At 38.0% G+C, this 16,301-nt stretch overlaps 1 protein-coding gene across 1 annotated transcript in view; it reads right to left on the bottom strand.

Moving 5' to 3' along the window:
• Positions 1-16,301, bottom strand: part of ENPP3 (ectonucleotide pyrophosphatase/phosphodiesterase 3) — an 88,277-nt gene that overhangs the window by 17,383 nt on the left and 54,593 nt on the right. Inside the window, exons 13-20 of the mRNA NM_001075923.2 lie at positions 15,985-16,113; positions 15,575-15,606; positions 14,380-14,507; positions 8,178-8,244; positions 6,984-7,071; positions 5,000-5,178; positions 3,056-3,107; positions 1,211-1,365 (exon numbers count right to left, since the gene is read on the bottom strand). Coding sequence (NP_001069391.1) covers positions 1,211-1,365; positions 3,056-3,107; positions 5,000-5,178; positions 6,984-7,071; positions 8,178-8,244; positions 14,380-14,507; positions 15,575-15,606; positions 15,985-16,113 — 830 coding nt within the window. The remainder of the gene's footprint in view (positions 1-1,210; positions 1,366-3,055; positions 3,108-4,999; positions 5,179-6,983; positions 7,072-8,177; positions 8,245-14,379; positions 14,508-15,574; positions 15,607-15,984; positions 16,114-16,301) is intronic.

The raw sequence follows: 16,301 nt of genomic DNA, 5'->3' as shown, positions 1-16,301 counted from the left end.
ACATCTGGGTCTAGAATTTCACCAGTAATTTAATTTTGTATATGATGTCAAGTAAGGAGCTGAGATTTTTTTTTTTCTTATGGAAGCCAATTGTCCCAGTGACATTAATTGAAAAGGAGTTTGCCAAATAGTAAAAAAGAAAAGAGGATTTAAACCATTGGATTCTCAACTTCAATCTGGAGAGGTCTGACTCCTATTATATTCATATAACTCTAGCCTGACTTCTTAGAGTGCTAAACCCTATAGGAGAAAATTACCTCTTAATCACATTATGTTTATTGTACCTACCCAGGTATACAACAGATAGTATAGTATTTTAAAGTCATCAAATAAATAACAAAACCTTTTATAAATAAATTACCATCACCTCTTAGGCACACCCACCAATACTTGGGAAATACCAAGTGAAACGTGTGCCTCTGTACTTCCTGTTGCTTTTCTTTGAAATCTTTTTTCTGTCTGCCATACCAGTTGGCCAACTGGCCTGTAAACACTCTGCTTTCTTCAAGCAAAACACCAAGTATCCCTCTTTTGCACTCATGTAGCACCTGCAAGAACTTGTAAGTAAAACCTGGGACACTGTCTTACAAGTCACAGGCCCAGGGGACTCCTTTAGGTCTCTCTGCTGGAAATCAAAATCCAGCATTTAAAATGTCAAAGAACTACAAATTGGGTCATTTGTAGTGATGTGGATGAAACTAGAGTCTGTCAAACACAGTAAAGTAAGTTAGAAAGAGAAAAACGAATATCATATCTTAACACATATGTGGAATCTAGAAGAATGAAACTGAAGAACCTGTTTGCAGGGCAGGGATAGAGAGAGACGCAGATGTAGAGAACAGGCTTGTGGACCCAGCAGGGGAAGGAGAGGGTGGCATGAATTGAGAAGGTAGCACTGACACATATACACTACCATGTGTAAAACAGGCAGCTAGTTGGAAGCTCAACTAGACAGGAAGCTCAGCCCAGTGCTCTCTGATGAACGAGAGGGGTGGGATGTGGGGGCTGGGCGGGAGGTTCAAGAAGCAAGGGATGTATGTACACATATGGCTGATTCACATTGTGGTACAGCAGAAACTAACACAACGTTGTAAAGCAATTATAGTCCAATATAAAAAATAAATTAAAAAATAGTATCACTCTGAAAGAAAAACCAAACAAACTACAATTTCTTTCCAGCCTCTGTGGACCAACGGACACAAGGACTTACTGGTTTAGGGACCGTATATGAGCTCCAAAGCGGCATCCTGAGAGTTTTGTCAAATCCACTGACATATTCCCTGTGATAAAGGAGACAGGGCTCCTTGTTCTTCTGTATAAGCCTGGGCCTCCCAAATGGCAAATTTAGTTTCTCTGTTGCTGTTACTAAAATAAAAATAACATAAAATAAAAATGTGAAATTAGCAAATGTTTCTATTGCACAGCCTGGCTCTGAGCTCTTGGCTTAGATGGTGAAGAATCTGCCTGCAATGCAGGAAACCCAGGTTCAATATCGAAGATACCCAGGAGAAGGGAATGGCAACCCAATGCAGTAAATAATTGTTGCCTGGAGAATTCCACGGGCAGAGGAGCCTGTCTATGGGGTCTATGCATACAAACCACCTATCTCTGATGGATTACTATTTTCCAGGTACTCTGGACATGACTAAGTGACTTCACTCTCACTTTTCACTTTCATGCATTGGAGAAGGAAATGGCAACCCACTCCAGTATTCTTGCCTGGAGAATCCCAGGGATGGGGGAGCCTGGTGGGCTTCCGTCTATGGGGTCGCACAGAGTCAGACACAACTGAAGTGACTTAGCAGCAGCAGCTGGTAACTCTTTTACTTATTTAACCTCTTTGCATCTAACAACAACCCAATGAGGTAGGTGTTATTATTCCATTCTACAAATTATGAAACTAAGGCTTAGATAAATTACTTAGCTAAACAGCTTACAGTTCACAAGACATATTTGAAGAGATAAAGCCTTAAAAGCACATACTTATAACAAAGATTAATTACTGTACTTATTGTCCTAGGAAAGAAATTGGAATTTTATTAAAAGTATGTCCTAATGTATTTATTCTTTTTTGTTTGCCATTATAATCTAGATTTCATCAAGCACTGATGGCTAAAAATCCTGCAAAGTATTTATGCCATGGAATAACAGTAGATTATAAGAAGATCATCAAAATAGCCAACATATTTACTGAACTTTTACTGTGTGAAAAGCACTGTTCTAAGTACAAACATATGTTAACTCATTTAATCTTCGTAACAGGTCTAAAAATAGCTATTTCCATTTTACAAATGACAAAAACAGGCTTAGAGAGTTTGGTACAAGAATACTTAAAAGATAACATGTTGATAATAGTTAATAATACAGTATTTCGCATTTGAAACTGACTGAAAGCAATCTTTTAAAACCCTCATTACACGAAAAACAATTATAACTGTGTATGGGGACAGATGTTAAATAGACTTATTGTGATGGTCATTTCACAATAAATACAAATATCAAATCATTATATTGTATACCTGAAACTACTATAATGTTATATATCAATTATATCACAATTAAAAAAAATTTTAAGTAAAAAATAAAAGGGATAACAGTTAATAATTACATTACTTCAGACCAGACACTTCTAAATTCTTCCTACTCATCCGCTCTTTTAATCTTACAGTTACATGAGATGAGTACTATTTTTATAGATGAGAAGTCTGAGATACAGAGAGGATAAGTAATCTGGCCCAGGTTACACAGCTGGCAAGCCGTAGACACGGGACTTAAAGCCAGGCGATCTGTCTTTTCCCATCTAAGAAAGTGAATAGAGGAGGTAGGTGATGCACAGCCATTTCACGGAGGCTGTCCCAGCCTTGGAAGCAGTGTAACCACTGCGTGCTTGTGATGCTGTGATTAGATTTGTGGCGTTTTTCCCTCCTGTGTACTGACAATGAAATCTTCACGGTCAAAAGAGACTGTAAGCTTATTTCAGAGAAGCCCAAAAAGACAGCATGGTGTTTTGTTAGGGCTAAACAACAAAGATTTAATATAGTTTCCACTGACTTACTTTCATCTTGGGTGAGATCTAGCATTTGATTCACACGTTCAAGGTCAGAATTCTGCAAGATAATGTGGGAGATGGGGAAGAAGTGAATCAAAGTACCAACATATGTTTTACAAGGTATCAAGACTCTTTCTGTAGTGATCGCATAAATGTTTTACTACTGAACAAAAAAGTCAAACCCCACTCCAGTACTCTTGCCTGGAAAGTCCCATGGATGGAGGAGCCTGGTAGGCTGCAGTCCATGGGGTCGCTAAAAGTCGGACACGACTGAGCGCCTTCACTTTCACTTTTCACTTTCCTGCATTGGAGAAGGAAATGGCAACCCACTCCAGTGTTCTTGCCTGGAGAATCCCAGGGACGGGGGAGCCTGGTGGGCTGCCATCTGTGGGGTTGCACAGAGTTGGACATGACTGAAGTGACTTAGCAGCAGCAGCAGCAACTTGAGTTTAAATTCCAGTTCTTTCACTAACTTAAAGATACGGAGATATTACTACTTGCAAGAATATATTTTTTGTGTGGGAAGTTGCAAAGAAAAAATTGATAAGGCTGATCATTTTGACTATGACTGGAATCAACTACTAAGCTGGGATGACAACATCCCAGGGCTTCTTAGGTTTTAATATATGTGCATGCAACTCCCTTGAGGGTCTTGCTTCAGTGCAAATTTTGGTTCGGTGTACACCTGAGCTCAGTAGGGCCTGAGATTCTGAATCTCCAATCAGCTTGCAAGTGAAGCAGATGTTGATCCTGGGACCACACTTTGAGCAGGAAGGGACCTTCCTTACAGAGAACTTGTGTTTTCCAGTCAGATAGACTGAGCTTCTGTGACATTGGACAATTCACCTTACTTTTCAGAGTCCTCTTTATTTCTAAAGAGGGGAATAAAACACCTGCTTCATAGCATTTATTATCATTACTTTAAATAGTACTTCTACTGAGGTTATCTGGAGCAGTAGGAAACCCACACCCTTACTCTGATCTTCAGTGTAGATTAGATTTTTTGCAGGAAGCTTAGATTTTTGTCCCTTTAAATCATTTTTGGTTGGTAATTTATTTATGCCTTTATTTCTGTGATATAATGTTATTTTGAGGATTAGAGAATGGAAAGTCTTCCCTGTCCCCTGAATGTAAGAAACAATTCTTCCCTGAGGCAGCAACTGATTACTTAGCTTTACAACCACCCTTGGAACTTGGCATCAAGTGTACCTTGACATTAGTTTGAGCTTGATAGACTCCTGGTAACTGCACTCCAGTTCCATTCTGAAATCCCAGTCCCACCCATGTGCTTCAATTCCTACAGAGGTGTAGGGGTTTTCTCCTTGTATTTTGAGTTCCTGTTCTGATTGCTAGCCTTTGGGAGACCCCTCTTAGCACTGGAATCTCACCTTGATGGGGGTCTCCAGGAATCTGAAATCCTACTCCTGAACTAACTTTGGCACTTAACCTCTAAAAAGACCTTCCCAGTGCTGACTGTCAACCAGTGTCCAAGCATTGATCAAATACCTCCCACTGAAAACGCTAGACTTCCTGCTGATCAGATGACATACCACCTATTCTAGTGGGTGTGTCTGATGCTAGATCTCAGTCCTTGGCCCCTCTAGATATTATTGTTCTGAAATAACCAAGTTTGACCATATGATTCTTAAGCTTTAGGAGAGGTAGTTTATGAGGGAAATCAAAGAGAGCCCCAGGATTCCACTGTTTCGAATGATCAGGGATAGATAGCCCACCATGGAGTAACAATTGCCAAATAGTGCTTTCCAGTTTATAAAACATACTCAAAAACTTAATCTTGCAATGTAGTTCTTATTTCCAGATAAAGTTCAGAGAAACCACATACTCATTTAGTAAATATCTGAGCTAAATTAGAAACCTGGTTGTTAGCTACCCTGGTTATAGATGAGCTTGCCCTTTACACTCTTATGGATCCATAAAGTTATTACTTACAGTTTGTAGTCTGGAGCATGAACATCCTAGAGTATCTGTGGGCAATGGAACAGTAAAGCCACAAACAGAAAACTTTGACAATTCCTCTGCATGGGATGGTTCATAAAAAGGGACCTTCAGAAGATGGTTTAAACTACCATGGGTACCGTTGTTTGGTGCTGGTTGAATGTGTAGCAGATCTGTTTAAAAAGTAAATTAAAGGAGTTTTAAATTAGAAGGCAGCAACATCTATGCAGAAGATGATAGAAAGCAAACACCTGCTATTTATTTCTTTAATAAATTCTGCTGTATATGCCGTTTGGTTTACCAGCTTTCCCTTTCCTTCTCAATTTACCTACCTCGTCTTTCTAGAAAATAGAAGCAGTTGCTCTAAATGAGCCACAGGAATATTCATTAACTGTTTCTGTTCCTCCAGAGAAAAGTATCTTTGCTTAAATGGTCACTTTATGCCTTAAGCATATCATGGTTTTCTAGCATAAAAAGCTCTGAGAAGGCAATGGCACCCCACTCCAGTACTCTTGCCTGGAGAATCCCAGGGACGGGGGAGCCTGGTGGGCTGCCATCTATGGGGTCGCACAGAGTCGGACACGACTGAAGCAACTTAGCAGCAGCAGCAGCAGCAGCATAAAAAGCTATACTTTCAGTAAGAACAATTTTGTGTGCTTAGTCGCTCAGTTGGGTCCAACTCTTTGCGACCCCATGGACGGCAGCCCATCAGGCTCCTCTGTCCATGAGATTCTCCAGGCAAGAATATTGGAGTGAGTTGCCATTTCCTTCTCCAGGGGATGTTCCTGACCCAGGGATTGAACCCAGATTGAATCTTCATTGCAGGCGGATTCCTTAACTTCTGAGCCACCCTTTCAGTAAAAACAAGTTTAAAGAAGTTAAATAATTTATAATATTACTTATAGTATATTTACTTAGTTATAGGAAAGTTCTCTAAGTACAGATACTTTTAAAGTAATAAACTGGTGAACTCTGCTTAAAATAATTTTCCCTATAAAAACAGAACATACAAATCTTGCACCAACATACCCTTGTACATGGCTCCTGCTGAGGCCCCCAAAGAGATCTCTCCTAGAACTGCCATCCTCTCTTTTTCCTTTTAAACCCTCCCTAAAAAGGGCCAGCAGCCCTGACCACAAACTCAGCCTTGGGAACCAAGACTTTAAGTTGTTAAGGCTACAACACATTCTTTTTAAATGGATAGTCTTTGGTATCTAAGTCACATTCAATTACCACAAGCCAGTGGCAAGATTAATAAGAGTGACAATTGGGAGCAAATTTGATAACGAATTCCTAAAGTGAAAGGTGAAATTGCAGCTTGTTCATTGTCTTGCTAAGTGGTGCGTGGTCTGAGGTAAGCATACCAGCAGGAAGGTGGGTTAGATTCCCCAAACTCTAGTTCTTTAAGGTTTTTAACATTGAGTGTAATAAGTGCTGATCCACCAGGACTTTTTTTTACCTCCTTTTATTCCAGAAGCTTTCTGTCTGTAATCACAAGAAAATACTTCTGTTTTTAGGTGTGCTATTTCTGTTTTGAGAAGTTCGAAGTGTAATTTTATTTATCTAATCTCTATCAAATTTTCATATAGTAACTAACAGAAAAGTTGGTCTCCCAAGGTCTGTTGTTGTTTAGCCACTCAATCGTGTCTGACTCTTGTGACCTCATGGACTGTAGCCCGCCAGGCTCCTCTGTCCATGGGATTCTCCAGGCAAGAATACCGGAGCGGGTTGCCATTTCCTTCTCCACTCCCAAGGTCTAGTGTTTATCATTACTTAAAAAAACCTCACACTTATAGCTGAATAATTCTGATTAATAAATATTTCTCCCTCGTCTTTTTCTACTTTCTGTCTTCTTAAGGCAGAGCATCTACTTCTAGGATATCACCTAGAAGTGATATCAGCATATCACCAACTTCAAAATTCATATTTTTGAAACTCAATTCATATTTGATTATTGAATTTATATAGATATACTTACCACATAATAGGTTATAGACTTCAATATTGTCAAATGGTTCAACTTCAGTCTTCTGTTTAAAACTGGGTCCATGTGCCAAAAAGATAGCCTAGGCATTAAAAGTCCAGTTATTAAATGCCATGTAAACTCAAAAACAGACAAGAGATATGATTTAACAACTCTTCTATTCATATCTTATTGCTCTGTAAGGAATGCTTTCCATACTTTTTTTTTGCTGTATGTTTTTTTATTATTGAAGTATAGTTGCTGTACAATATTATATAAGTTACAGGTGTACAATGGAGTGATCACAATTTTTCAATATTCTATTTATAGTTGTGATAAATATTGGCTGCTTTCCAGATTTGAAAATGATTTTTGCATCATTTCTACCTATGATATTGTACTAAGTGCAATCAAGTATAATCTATACTGTGTTTATTTCTAAATCCACCTACTTCCATAGCATCTCCTATGTCAACAAACCAGGATAATACAAGTATTAGTGGACAATTAATGCCAGCACAGTTCTACAATATCTGGATGATAGAAATTAGAAATTTATCACACAAATCATATATTCTTTTATACTCCTTTCATATCATCATTCATATATATTACTACTACATGACAAAAAATGTTGAAATTTCTAAGCATTGAATTTTTGTACAACTTATATTTGCTCACTGATTTCTCAAATACATCTCTCATTTACTTTTAGGATAAAGAGACCTAAATATTTTTATTTATGTTTAGCTGATTTTGTGTGTTAGTCACTCAGTCATGTCCAACTCTTTGTGACCCCGTGGATTGTAGCCTGCCAGGCTCCTCTGTCCATGGGATTCTCCAGGCAAGAATATGGAAATGGGTTGCCATTTCCTGCTCTAATTAAAGGTAACTTAATTACATTATGTCTAACAGATCTAATTGTTTTAGAATATAAATAACTAGGAGAACAGAATCAAACATGGGTAAGCCATTATTTTCAGGTGACAAGAATACAAATATACACATATATATTTTCCCAAGATAATCAGCAAAGCATATTGCTTTGTTATGCCAATTGTCTATATCCACCTGTTAGAATGAAAACTTCACGAGGGCAGAGGTCTTTATCTGTGTTGTTCACAAATGTATTCAAGAGTCCTAAACATTGTCTGCCACAAAGTAGGTGCTCAATAAATATTTGTTTTAAAAAAGGCAATAAGTTGTTACCTCCATGCTCTTAAACTCATTGTCATAACCATGGTTGCCTCCTCCACAGTATGAATATGCTCTATTCCTATAAAAAAATATATTATTACACTGTGATCAGTCTATTTTGATATGAGACCTTATTGCAAACTGAGCTTTCTAGGTTTTGACGTGGTTTCTGCTTTTATATAAGTAAAATTTTCTGTCAACAATAGCGTAAACATATTTATTTTCATGCTCAAATTCACAGCCACAGAGGAACAAAGAGAATGGTAGGAAAGAAGGAAGGAGAATTCCAGCATCTATAAATAGAATTTAAAAATGTTTGACTCTTAAACATTAAGAGAAAGATAAACAAAGTCACATATTTTTATAAAATTTGTCTTCAGGCTTACTTGAGTGTTTACACAGCCATGTCTGTGTGATTAAGATTAATTTCATTAATATATTTCTTTAAGCATTTCAGTACTTTAAAAATATATCTTTGGAACTGGGGGGAAATATCAATTTTATGGCTGGTATGTCTAGGGAAATAATATGAAAATATGGATAGAGAAAACTCAGGGTAAGTTCATTATAACATTTGAGCAGGAAAAGCCAGTATATTCTTTAAATTCAGAGTTTATATTTAACTTTTGGGATTTTCTTCCATAGGAGGTTGTTCTATTACTTGAAAGACTTTTAAAAGTCAATTCATTTGTATTTTGCTTACATTTTCACATTTTAATCTTTGAATTGAGCAATATTAGCAATTTTATTGGAAAAGGCAATGGCACCCCACTCTAGTACTCTTGCCTGGAAAATCCCATGGATGGAGGAGCCTGGTAGGCTTCAGACCATAGGGTCGGGAAGAGTCGGACACGACTGAGCAACTTCACTTTCACTTTTCCCTTTCATGCATTGGAGAAGGAAATGGCAACCCACTCCAGTGTTCTTGCCTGGAGAATCCCAGGGATGGGGGAGCCTGGTGGGCCGCCGTCTACGGGGTCACACAGAGTCGGACACGACTGAAGTGACTTAGCAGCAGCAATTTTATATGCAGTTTTCATACTTGAAAATAAAATAGTGATAAATGAACCTAAATTATTTAAAGCAGTAAAGAATGAGATGAATGGCATCACCGATTTAACGGACATGAACTTGGTAAACTCTGGGAGATAGCGAGGGACAGGGAAGCCTGGTGAGCTGCAGTCCATGGGGTTGCAAAGAGACACAACTTAGTGACTGAACAACAACAATTTTATACTGGTTCAAATTAAGTGTGCATGTTGAATTGCTTTAGTCATGTCTGACTCTGCGACCCTATGGACTGTAGCCTGACAGGCTCCTCTCTCCATGAGCTTCTCCAGGCAAGAATACTGGAGTGGGTTGCCCTGCCCTCCTCCAGGGGATCTTCCTGACCCAGGGATTGAACCCTGGTCTCATTATGTCTCCTGCACTGGCAGGTGGGTTCTTTACTACCAGCGCCACCTGCAAAGCCCTCAAAGTAGGCCCCCAAGGGAAAATGTCAACTGTATCCAAACTTGGGCTTTAAAAGACTTCTCCCCATGCAAAGAGTCGGACACGACTGAGCGACTGAACTGAACTGAACTGAACCCCATGGGCAAACACACACACACACATTCACTCACATACACAGTGTTTTGGTTATTTACATTGTAGCCTTAAGAACAGGCTTTAATTTAGTGTCTTAAAAATACTCAACTTTTTAAAAATTCATAACTGATTCTCACTCATTTTACATAAAAAATAAAAATAATCACAAAATAAAAAATAAATCTTAATTCTAATTCTATTAAAATTATGTCATCTTAATTCTAATAATTAATTAGAAATAAAAATTAAAATTAATGTCATCTAATTCTAATAAAATTGTTGGTAGAAGGTAAAACTTGTTTTAAAAAATATTTTTATCCTTATTGAATAAATATTTGGTTTTCCTAAGATTATTGGAACTATTTGATTGAGGTGAATTCAGTTTTAAATTCTGTGTGGCAAGTTAGAGTATTCATGAATGAAAGAAAGAAAAGGTCTTTTGGACCAAGTCATTGATAAAATTTTCTAAAATTGATCCTTTATTTATTTTTCTGTTTTCAGAAAAAAAAAAAATCTAGTTTTTGTTTGTTTGTTTTTATAGTCCCAACTCCTAATCCAACTCCATTAGAAAAACATTAGTATTACAAAACTGCATTTGGAAGCAAAAGACAAAAATAGTGTTTGAAAAACTCTATTTTCTATGGTTTTCCAAATGAAAACTTTAGAAATTTGTTCTCCTAATTACTCATGTTCAAGTGTTCCAAACACTAATTTGGCTCTGGAAATTACATATGGAAAAACGGAAGCTGGCACTTGGGTGATTTTATCTTTCAAAATTTAGCTCAAATTCCAAGGACTATCTAAAATCTCTTGGAGCAAATTCTCTTTTCTCTTCTCTGTGTTTAATTAACAAAGTCAAAATCAAGGCCCCATTTCTCTGCCACAGCTGGATAACAACAAAGATGGACACTGAGCAAGACCTCTCCTGATACCCAGTTAGTTACCAAGTCCTATCTTCCTCTGCCATATCTGTCACTTTCCCTTCGCTTTTCTTTTCTGTTCTCACTGTTCTGTGCTATGATGGATCTGACCTGAACTGGTTATCCTGACTCTGAACTTCAGAATCTTCCATATAACACACACATACACACACACACCCAAATGTGTTTAACACTATATACCCCTGCTGGAAATGGAAACACATGTTTTAATGAGTACAAATGTGAGACAGAATAAAGTGAGCCAGTAACTTCCTGGAAAATCTAAGTCGTAAGTTCACCATACATATTTGCCCAATAGTGTGCTAAGTGACTAGTTTTACCATCCCCCATGGCTCCATAGCTTCCCTTGGGGCTGTCATCATGCTGAAGAATGGGTTATGACCTGTGGTGGCTCAGGTAGTAAAGCATTTGCCTGCAATGCAAGAGACTTTGGTAGGGTCTCTGGGTCAGGAAGATCCTCTGGAGAAGGGAATGGCTACCCACTCCAGTTTTCTTGCCTGGAGAATTCCATGGACAGAGGAGCCTGGTGGGCTACAGTCCATGGGGTCACAAAGAGTCAGACATGACAGAGCTACTAACACTTTCACTTTTCTAACTGGCCTCCATGCTACTCACTTGACCATCCTCCTCCATAGGGCAGCTGGAGTGAGCTCTCTGAAATGCAAATCCCAATCTATTCACCTTGAGCCACCTTCTATCTCCGAGTGGTCTCCTACTTTCTTCACAAAGTCACATTCCTTAGTCATGACAAATAAGGCCCTTTGTGCAGAGGTCAGCTTTACTCACTAGGCGCTCTAGAAATATGGATCTACTTTGAACTGATGGAGTCTGATCCTTCTGCCTGGAAACCTGACACTATCTTTCTACCTTCCTTTGCCCCAGAGCTCCTACTGGCTTAAAAAAAAAAAAAAAAAGTACTCCACTCCTCTGAGCTGAGCAATCAGAGAAAGAAACACCTCTGAGAAGTCACAAGCTGCCAGTGCTCAAGGCTTGGCAAGCAGATGAGTGCCTTCCAGCAAGGAAACTGGGTCCTTCTCCTCCTGTAAACACAGCCTGTCAAGGCTTGTTGAGCTGAGCAAGGGTTAGATTTCCCCTCTCCCTCATCTTCTGGGCTGAGTGTCTCTGTACAATGCTCAGATTGACAACTGCCTGGGCAAACCTGCCTATGTCACAGCATGAAGCCTAACCCATCCTGAGTCTTCAAAACCCAGAGCAGAAGTCAGGCCCTCCAGAAAGTGTTCTCTGACATTCTCTGGCATTTGTGCCCGCAGTGTGAAATCACCTCTTTTTGTTTCCTTGTGCCTTGTCCTTGATCCCATTGCAACAGTTGCTACACCTGATTATAACTGTTGCCATCCTCTCTGCCTGGGTGACTATCCTTAGTGGGGACTGTGTCTATCTCCACTGTGAGAAAGGTGCCTGGACTTACTGATGATTTGTCAGTTTCCATTCATAAAATAAAAAGCTATTATTCATGTTATCTAAAAGGGAACTTTAACATTACTTCAACTAGTTTCAAATAACTGCTAAGTTGCTTCAGTTGTGTCCGACTCTGTGAGACCCCATAGACGGCAGCCCACCAGGCCCCGCCGTTCCTGGGATTCTCCAGGCAAGAACCCTGGAGTGGGTTGCCATTTCCTCCTCCAATGCAGGAAAGTGAAACGTGAAAGTGAAGTCGTTCAGTCGTGTCCGACTCCTAGCAACCCCATGGACTGCAGCCTACCAGGCTCCTCCGTCCATGGGACTTTCCAGGCAAGAGTACTGGAGTGGGTTGCCATTGTCTTCTCCTTCAAATAACTGGGTTCCTCCAAAGTAGTAAAATCTAAAACATTTTTAAAAGGGCAAAACAAGTAGGAGAAGGAGGAACATAGATTATATTAAATGATGAAATTTGCTATAATTTTCAAAAATGGAATCTAATCTACTCATCAAATATTGAACATTATAACTAAAGATGACGTATTTTAACTTAGAAAACAGGTAGCCTGAGCTTCATGTGTTAAGAGCTGGAGATAGAATAACCCCAAGATCTAATCAGGTGAGACTTTCCTGTTGCTCTGGTTAGGGCTGTGGTCAACAATTCCTCTGATGTAAGTTAGTTTACTTTGTGTTCACATAGCAAGAGAATAGCAAAACCAGGTTCATGATGTGTTGCAGCTGAGAAAATGAAGCCTTGGCATATTAATATGTCCAAGTTCTCACAACTTGAACTCTGGGGCTGCTGCTCTGTTTACATCTCACTGCTTGCTAGTAAATGTACAAAGCTCACAATTTGCGACTGAGTAATAAAGACTGAAAGCCAGAGGTATTACCGTGGCTGGACTCTCCTCCCAGAGCCCATAGTCCATGCTGTCAAACCCATGGGCACTTTCTCATGTTGGACTATTGGTCTCCTAATTCATATCCTTATACCATTTGATCTCATATCCTTAACAGTAAATATTTGGAGAACTCACATTTATATATTACAAACCCACACTACTAAAAACTTATAATATAACAGAAGTAAAGCTTAATCATGTTCATATATTTTAATCTTTTTTTTTTTTTTTTAGAGAATGCTGTCCTAAGCCACAGGACAGCTCTCTGAGACGAAGGTGCTCCAACTTCAAGAAGAAAGGCTAGTGCCATCTAGTGGCTTTATGTTAAACTGCACTCTCTCTGGCCAAGTGGTGCTCTGCTTGGCTTTCCTGTTACCTCAGAGGATAGACTCTAGTACATCTTCAGTTCCTCATTCTGTACACATTTATATTAGAGCCCAACTTCTTCTCTTCCTTCATCTCCTCTTCCTTTATTAAACATATCTTTCAGCTATGGTATTTTCCTTTATTTTCCTCTGTATTATGTAACATACAAATAAGATAGGCCAGAAAACATAATATGAACCTGATTCCACGTATATCCACTTATACATATGGGAAAAATGCTGTAATAAAATACAAAAAATAGGGAATGTGAGATAGGGAATGTAAACTACCAGATAGGGTGTATTTATTTGTGTACTGGCTTATTATCAGACTTCTCCACTTGACGAGGAGGGATGGAATGATTTCTGTATCCCAAAAGCCTAGAACAAGGTTTGGTACACACAAAGAAAGCACAAATAAAATTTTGCTGAATCAATTAATTAGTTTGTTATTTGGGGATGGAATTATGGTTTATATTTTCTTAAAACAGACATATTTTGCAGATGTTCAATGATCAATGTGAATCACAATTGTAACTAGAAAAAAAAAAAGTTGTAACTAATTGGTTAGCTTGGCCTTACAGACATAAGCATGCTCTTTCAGAGAAACCACAAAGATGACAAAGATCTTAGAGAGCCATCTAATCATTTACTCATTACCAGCCTGTGAGACGACTAATATCATTTTTATATCCTGTCTGCCACCTAACAGAGACCACAGTGGAGACTGAGAACATGCTGGTACCAATAATCTCTGGAACAATTGATAAATAGTCAGCCTTCTTCCTCATTCTTATCTACATTGTGAAGATTAGGATGCTAAGGCTGGCAACCTAGTAACAGTCATTTCATATACAGAAGTGCTAGATAGCATATAAAAGATCAAGAAATTATCATGCCCAGGAAGATTCATGTGATTATAATAACAGGATAAGGTCAAGGAAATTTATTATGAAAGATGATTGTTAAAAGTATTATGAGAAAAATTAGACACACAAACCTCACAGCCTGCCACTGTCGATCCACCAAAAGATTGACTTTGTCAATTCTGACATTTTTGGCAAAATGTAGGCGTTTTGGCAAATCAGGACTCAAATAGGGCTTGAAATGCTGATCAGGTTTTCGGCACTGAAAAAGAGGTAAATTATTTCTTCATGACACCTATAAAATGGGAAAACTATGCATAAATGGAATGGATTTCCAAATCCCTTTGCACCTCTGGGATTATTAGGCATTTGCCCTTCCTCATCTCACCAACAGGACTTCTTAAGGGAAAACAATGTGTGGATTTAGAGTCTGTATATTAAAAATTCACTACACGGCCCCTCCATCAGCATGGCTACACTACAGGTAAACCCTCACTAGCAGGGGTAAGAGGACCCCTCATGCTTATTCAAGATCAGGATATTAGGTGTAAGAGAAAAAAGGAGTGATTAACATAAAGGCATTTCTGCTTAAGCAGTCATTCCTACTTCAAATTTGCAGTGTGTCCCAGGTTATAGTAACTATTCTTTCCCTAGTGTTTCATCTTCAATCACTCGCATTTTATTCTGTTTTTACTATAATTGCATATTACCTATATGTAAATAAATCTAGCCCCACCCCAAGCAATGGTAAACTTATAAATCCATATAAATAGATATATATTTGCAAATATACTTTAAACACAGAATTATTAAAACCACTACACACTCTCCAGAAGTGGTGAACTTCACCTTGAAAAATCCCAATTGCTTTGAGCTATCTAGAATTTGCCCTGCTTTTACAACCTGAGATGCAAGAGCCAATTAAAAGCAGTTTCAATTATATTTAAAGAAATGACTGCTCTTAACTGTATAAAAAGATCTATAAAATCCATGATTTGCTATTTCCTGATATTAAATCATACAAAAAATGTGAAAAATGGTGTTGCCCAAAACTCAGTAGCCTAGATCCTTTGAATGAAACATCAGCCCATTCAATTTAGAAGTCAGTGAAACTGGTACCAAAACAAATTTCCTATAGTGGTGTCAATTTCAAAACAAAAACAGCTAAAGTAAAAGCAACTGACAGGAATATAAAAAATTGTTGACTGAGGTTTAAGAAATAAATTACAAATGGTTTGGACTAGAAAATATAGAATACAATTTTCTTGAAACCCAGATTAAAGACATTGCATTAATCTAAATATATGTATTAGGAGGCAGTATACTTACACTGAGGTTCCTAACAATTTCTTCAGAATTAACTGTTTGAAAAGAAAAACAAATAAGTCATATTACAATTGAAACTTGACAACTATAAAATTAAATAATTCAGGTGAATTGACATAGCTTATTAATGACTATGATCTGATACAATTAAATAAAAAGTATTTTAAGCAAAGAATTATTTTAGTATTTAAGAATGGAGTGGAATATATTTTAACCTAACAATATTAGATATTACCATAGACTTTATCAACAGACTGTATTTAAACATGGGAGTTTCTTATTTACTTCTGTGCGGTCTTCCCAAGAAGTCAGAAGAGGGGGCCTGGTAATACCTGAATTCTCAGAAATAGGGGCCTATATTATTTGCTTTTAGTTTTACCATTATTCTTCTATTTGGGCATCTTCACACTCACAGGTAAAAAAATCCTGAGGTATGTTACGAGTCCTGATGCGGGGGGCGGGTCCTTCAAACATGTAGAAGTTTATACTGGAAAAATAATCAGCCATGTATTCCAGTTTGTCACAATAGGTCTGATCCATTCCTGAATTAAAAAAAAAAAATGTCCACTGACTGTATAAGATGGTAACAATTGATTGTCTCTGATCAGGTCAAACAGCAGATATTTTATGTTACATATATCAAACCAAGATTTTGAGAAGCTTTACAGTTTACCCAATTACTTCATTCTAAATGGCAGGCTTTGGAAGTCTTGGTAGTAGAAGAGAAGAA

The sequence above is a fragment of the Bos taurus genome, chromosome 9 (assembly GCF_002263795.3).
Source record: "Bos taurus isolate L1 Dominette 01449 registration number 42190680 breed Hereford chromosome 9, ARS-UCD2.0, whole genome shotgun sequence".
NCBI lineage: Eukaryota > Metazoa > Chordata > Mammalia > Artiodactyla > Bovidae > Bos > Bos taurus.
The sequence above is the reverse complement of the archived record's forward strand: the minus strand, read 5'-3'. Positions and strand labels throughout refer to the sequence as shown.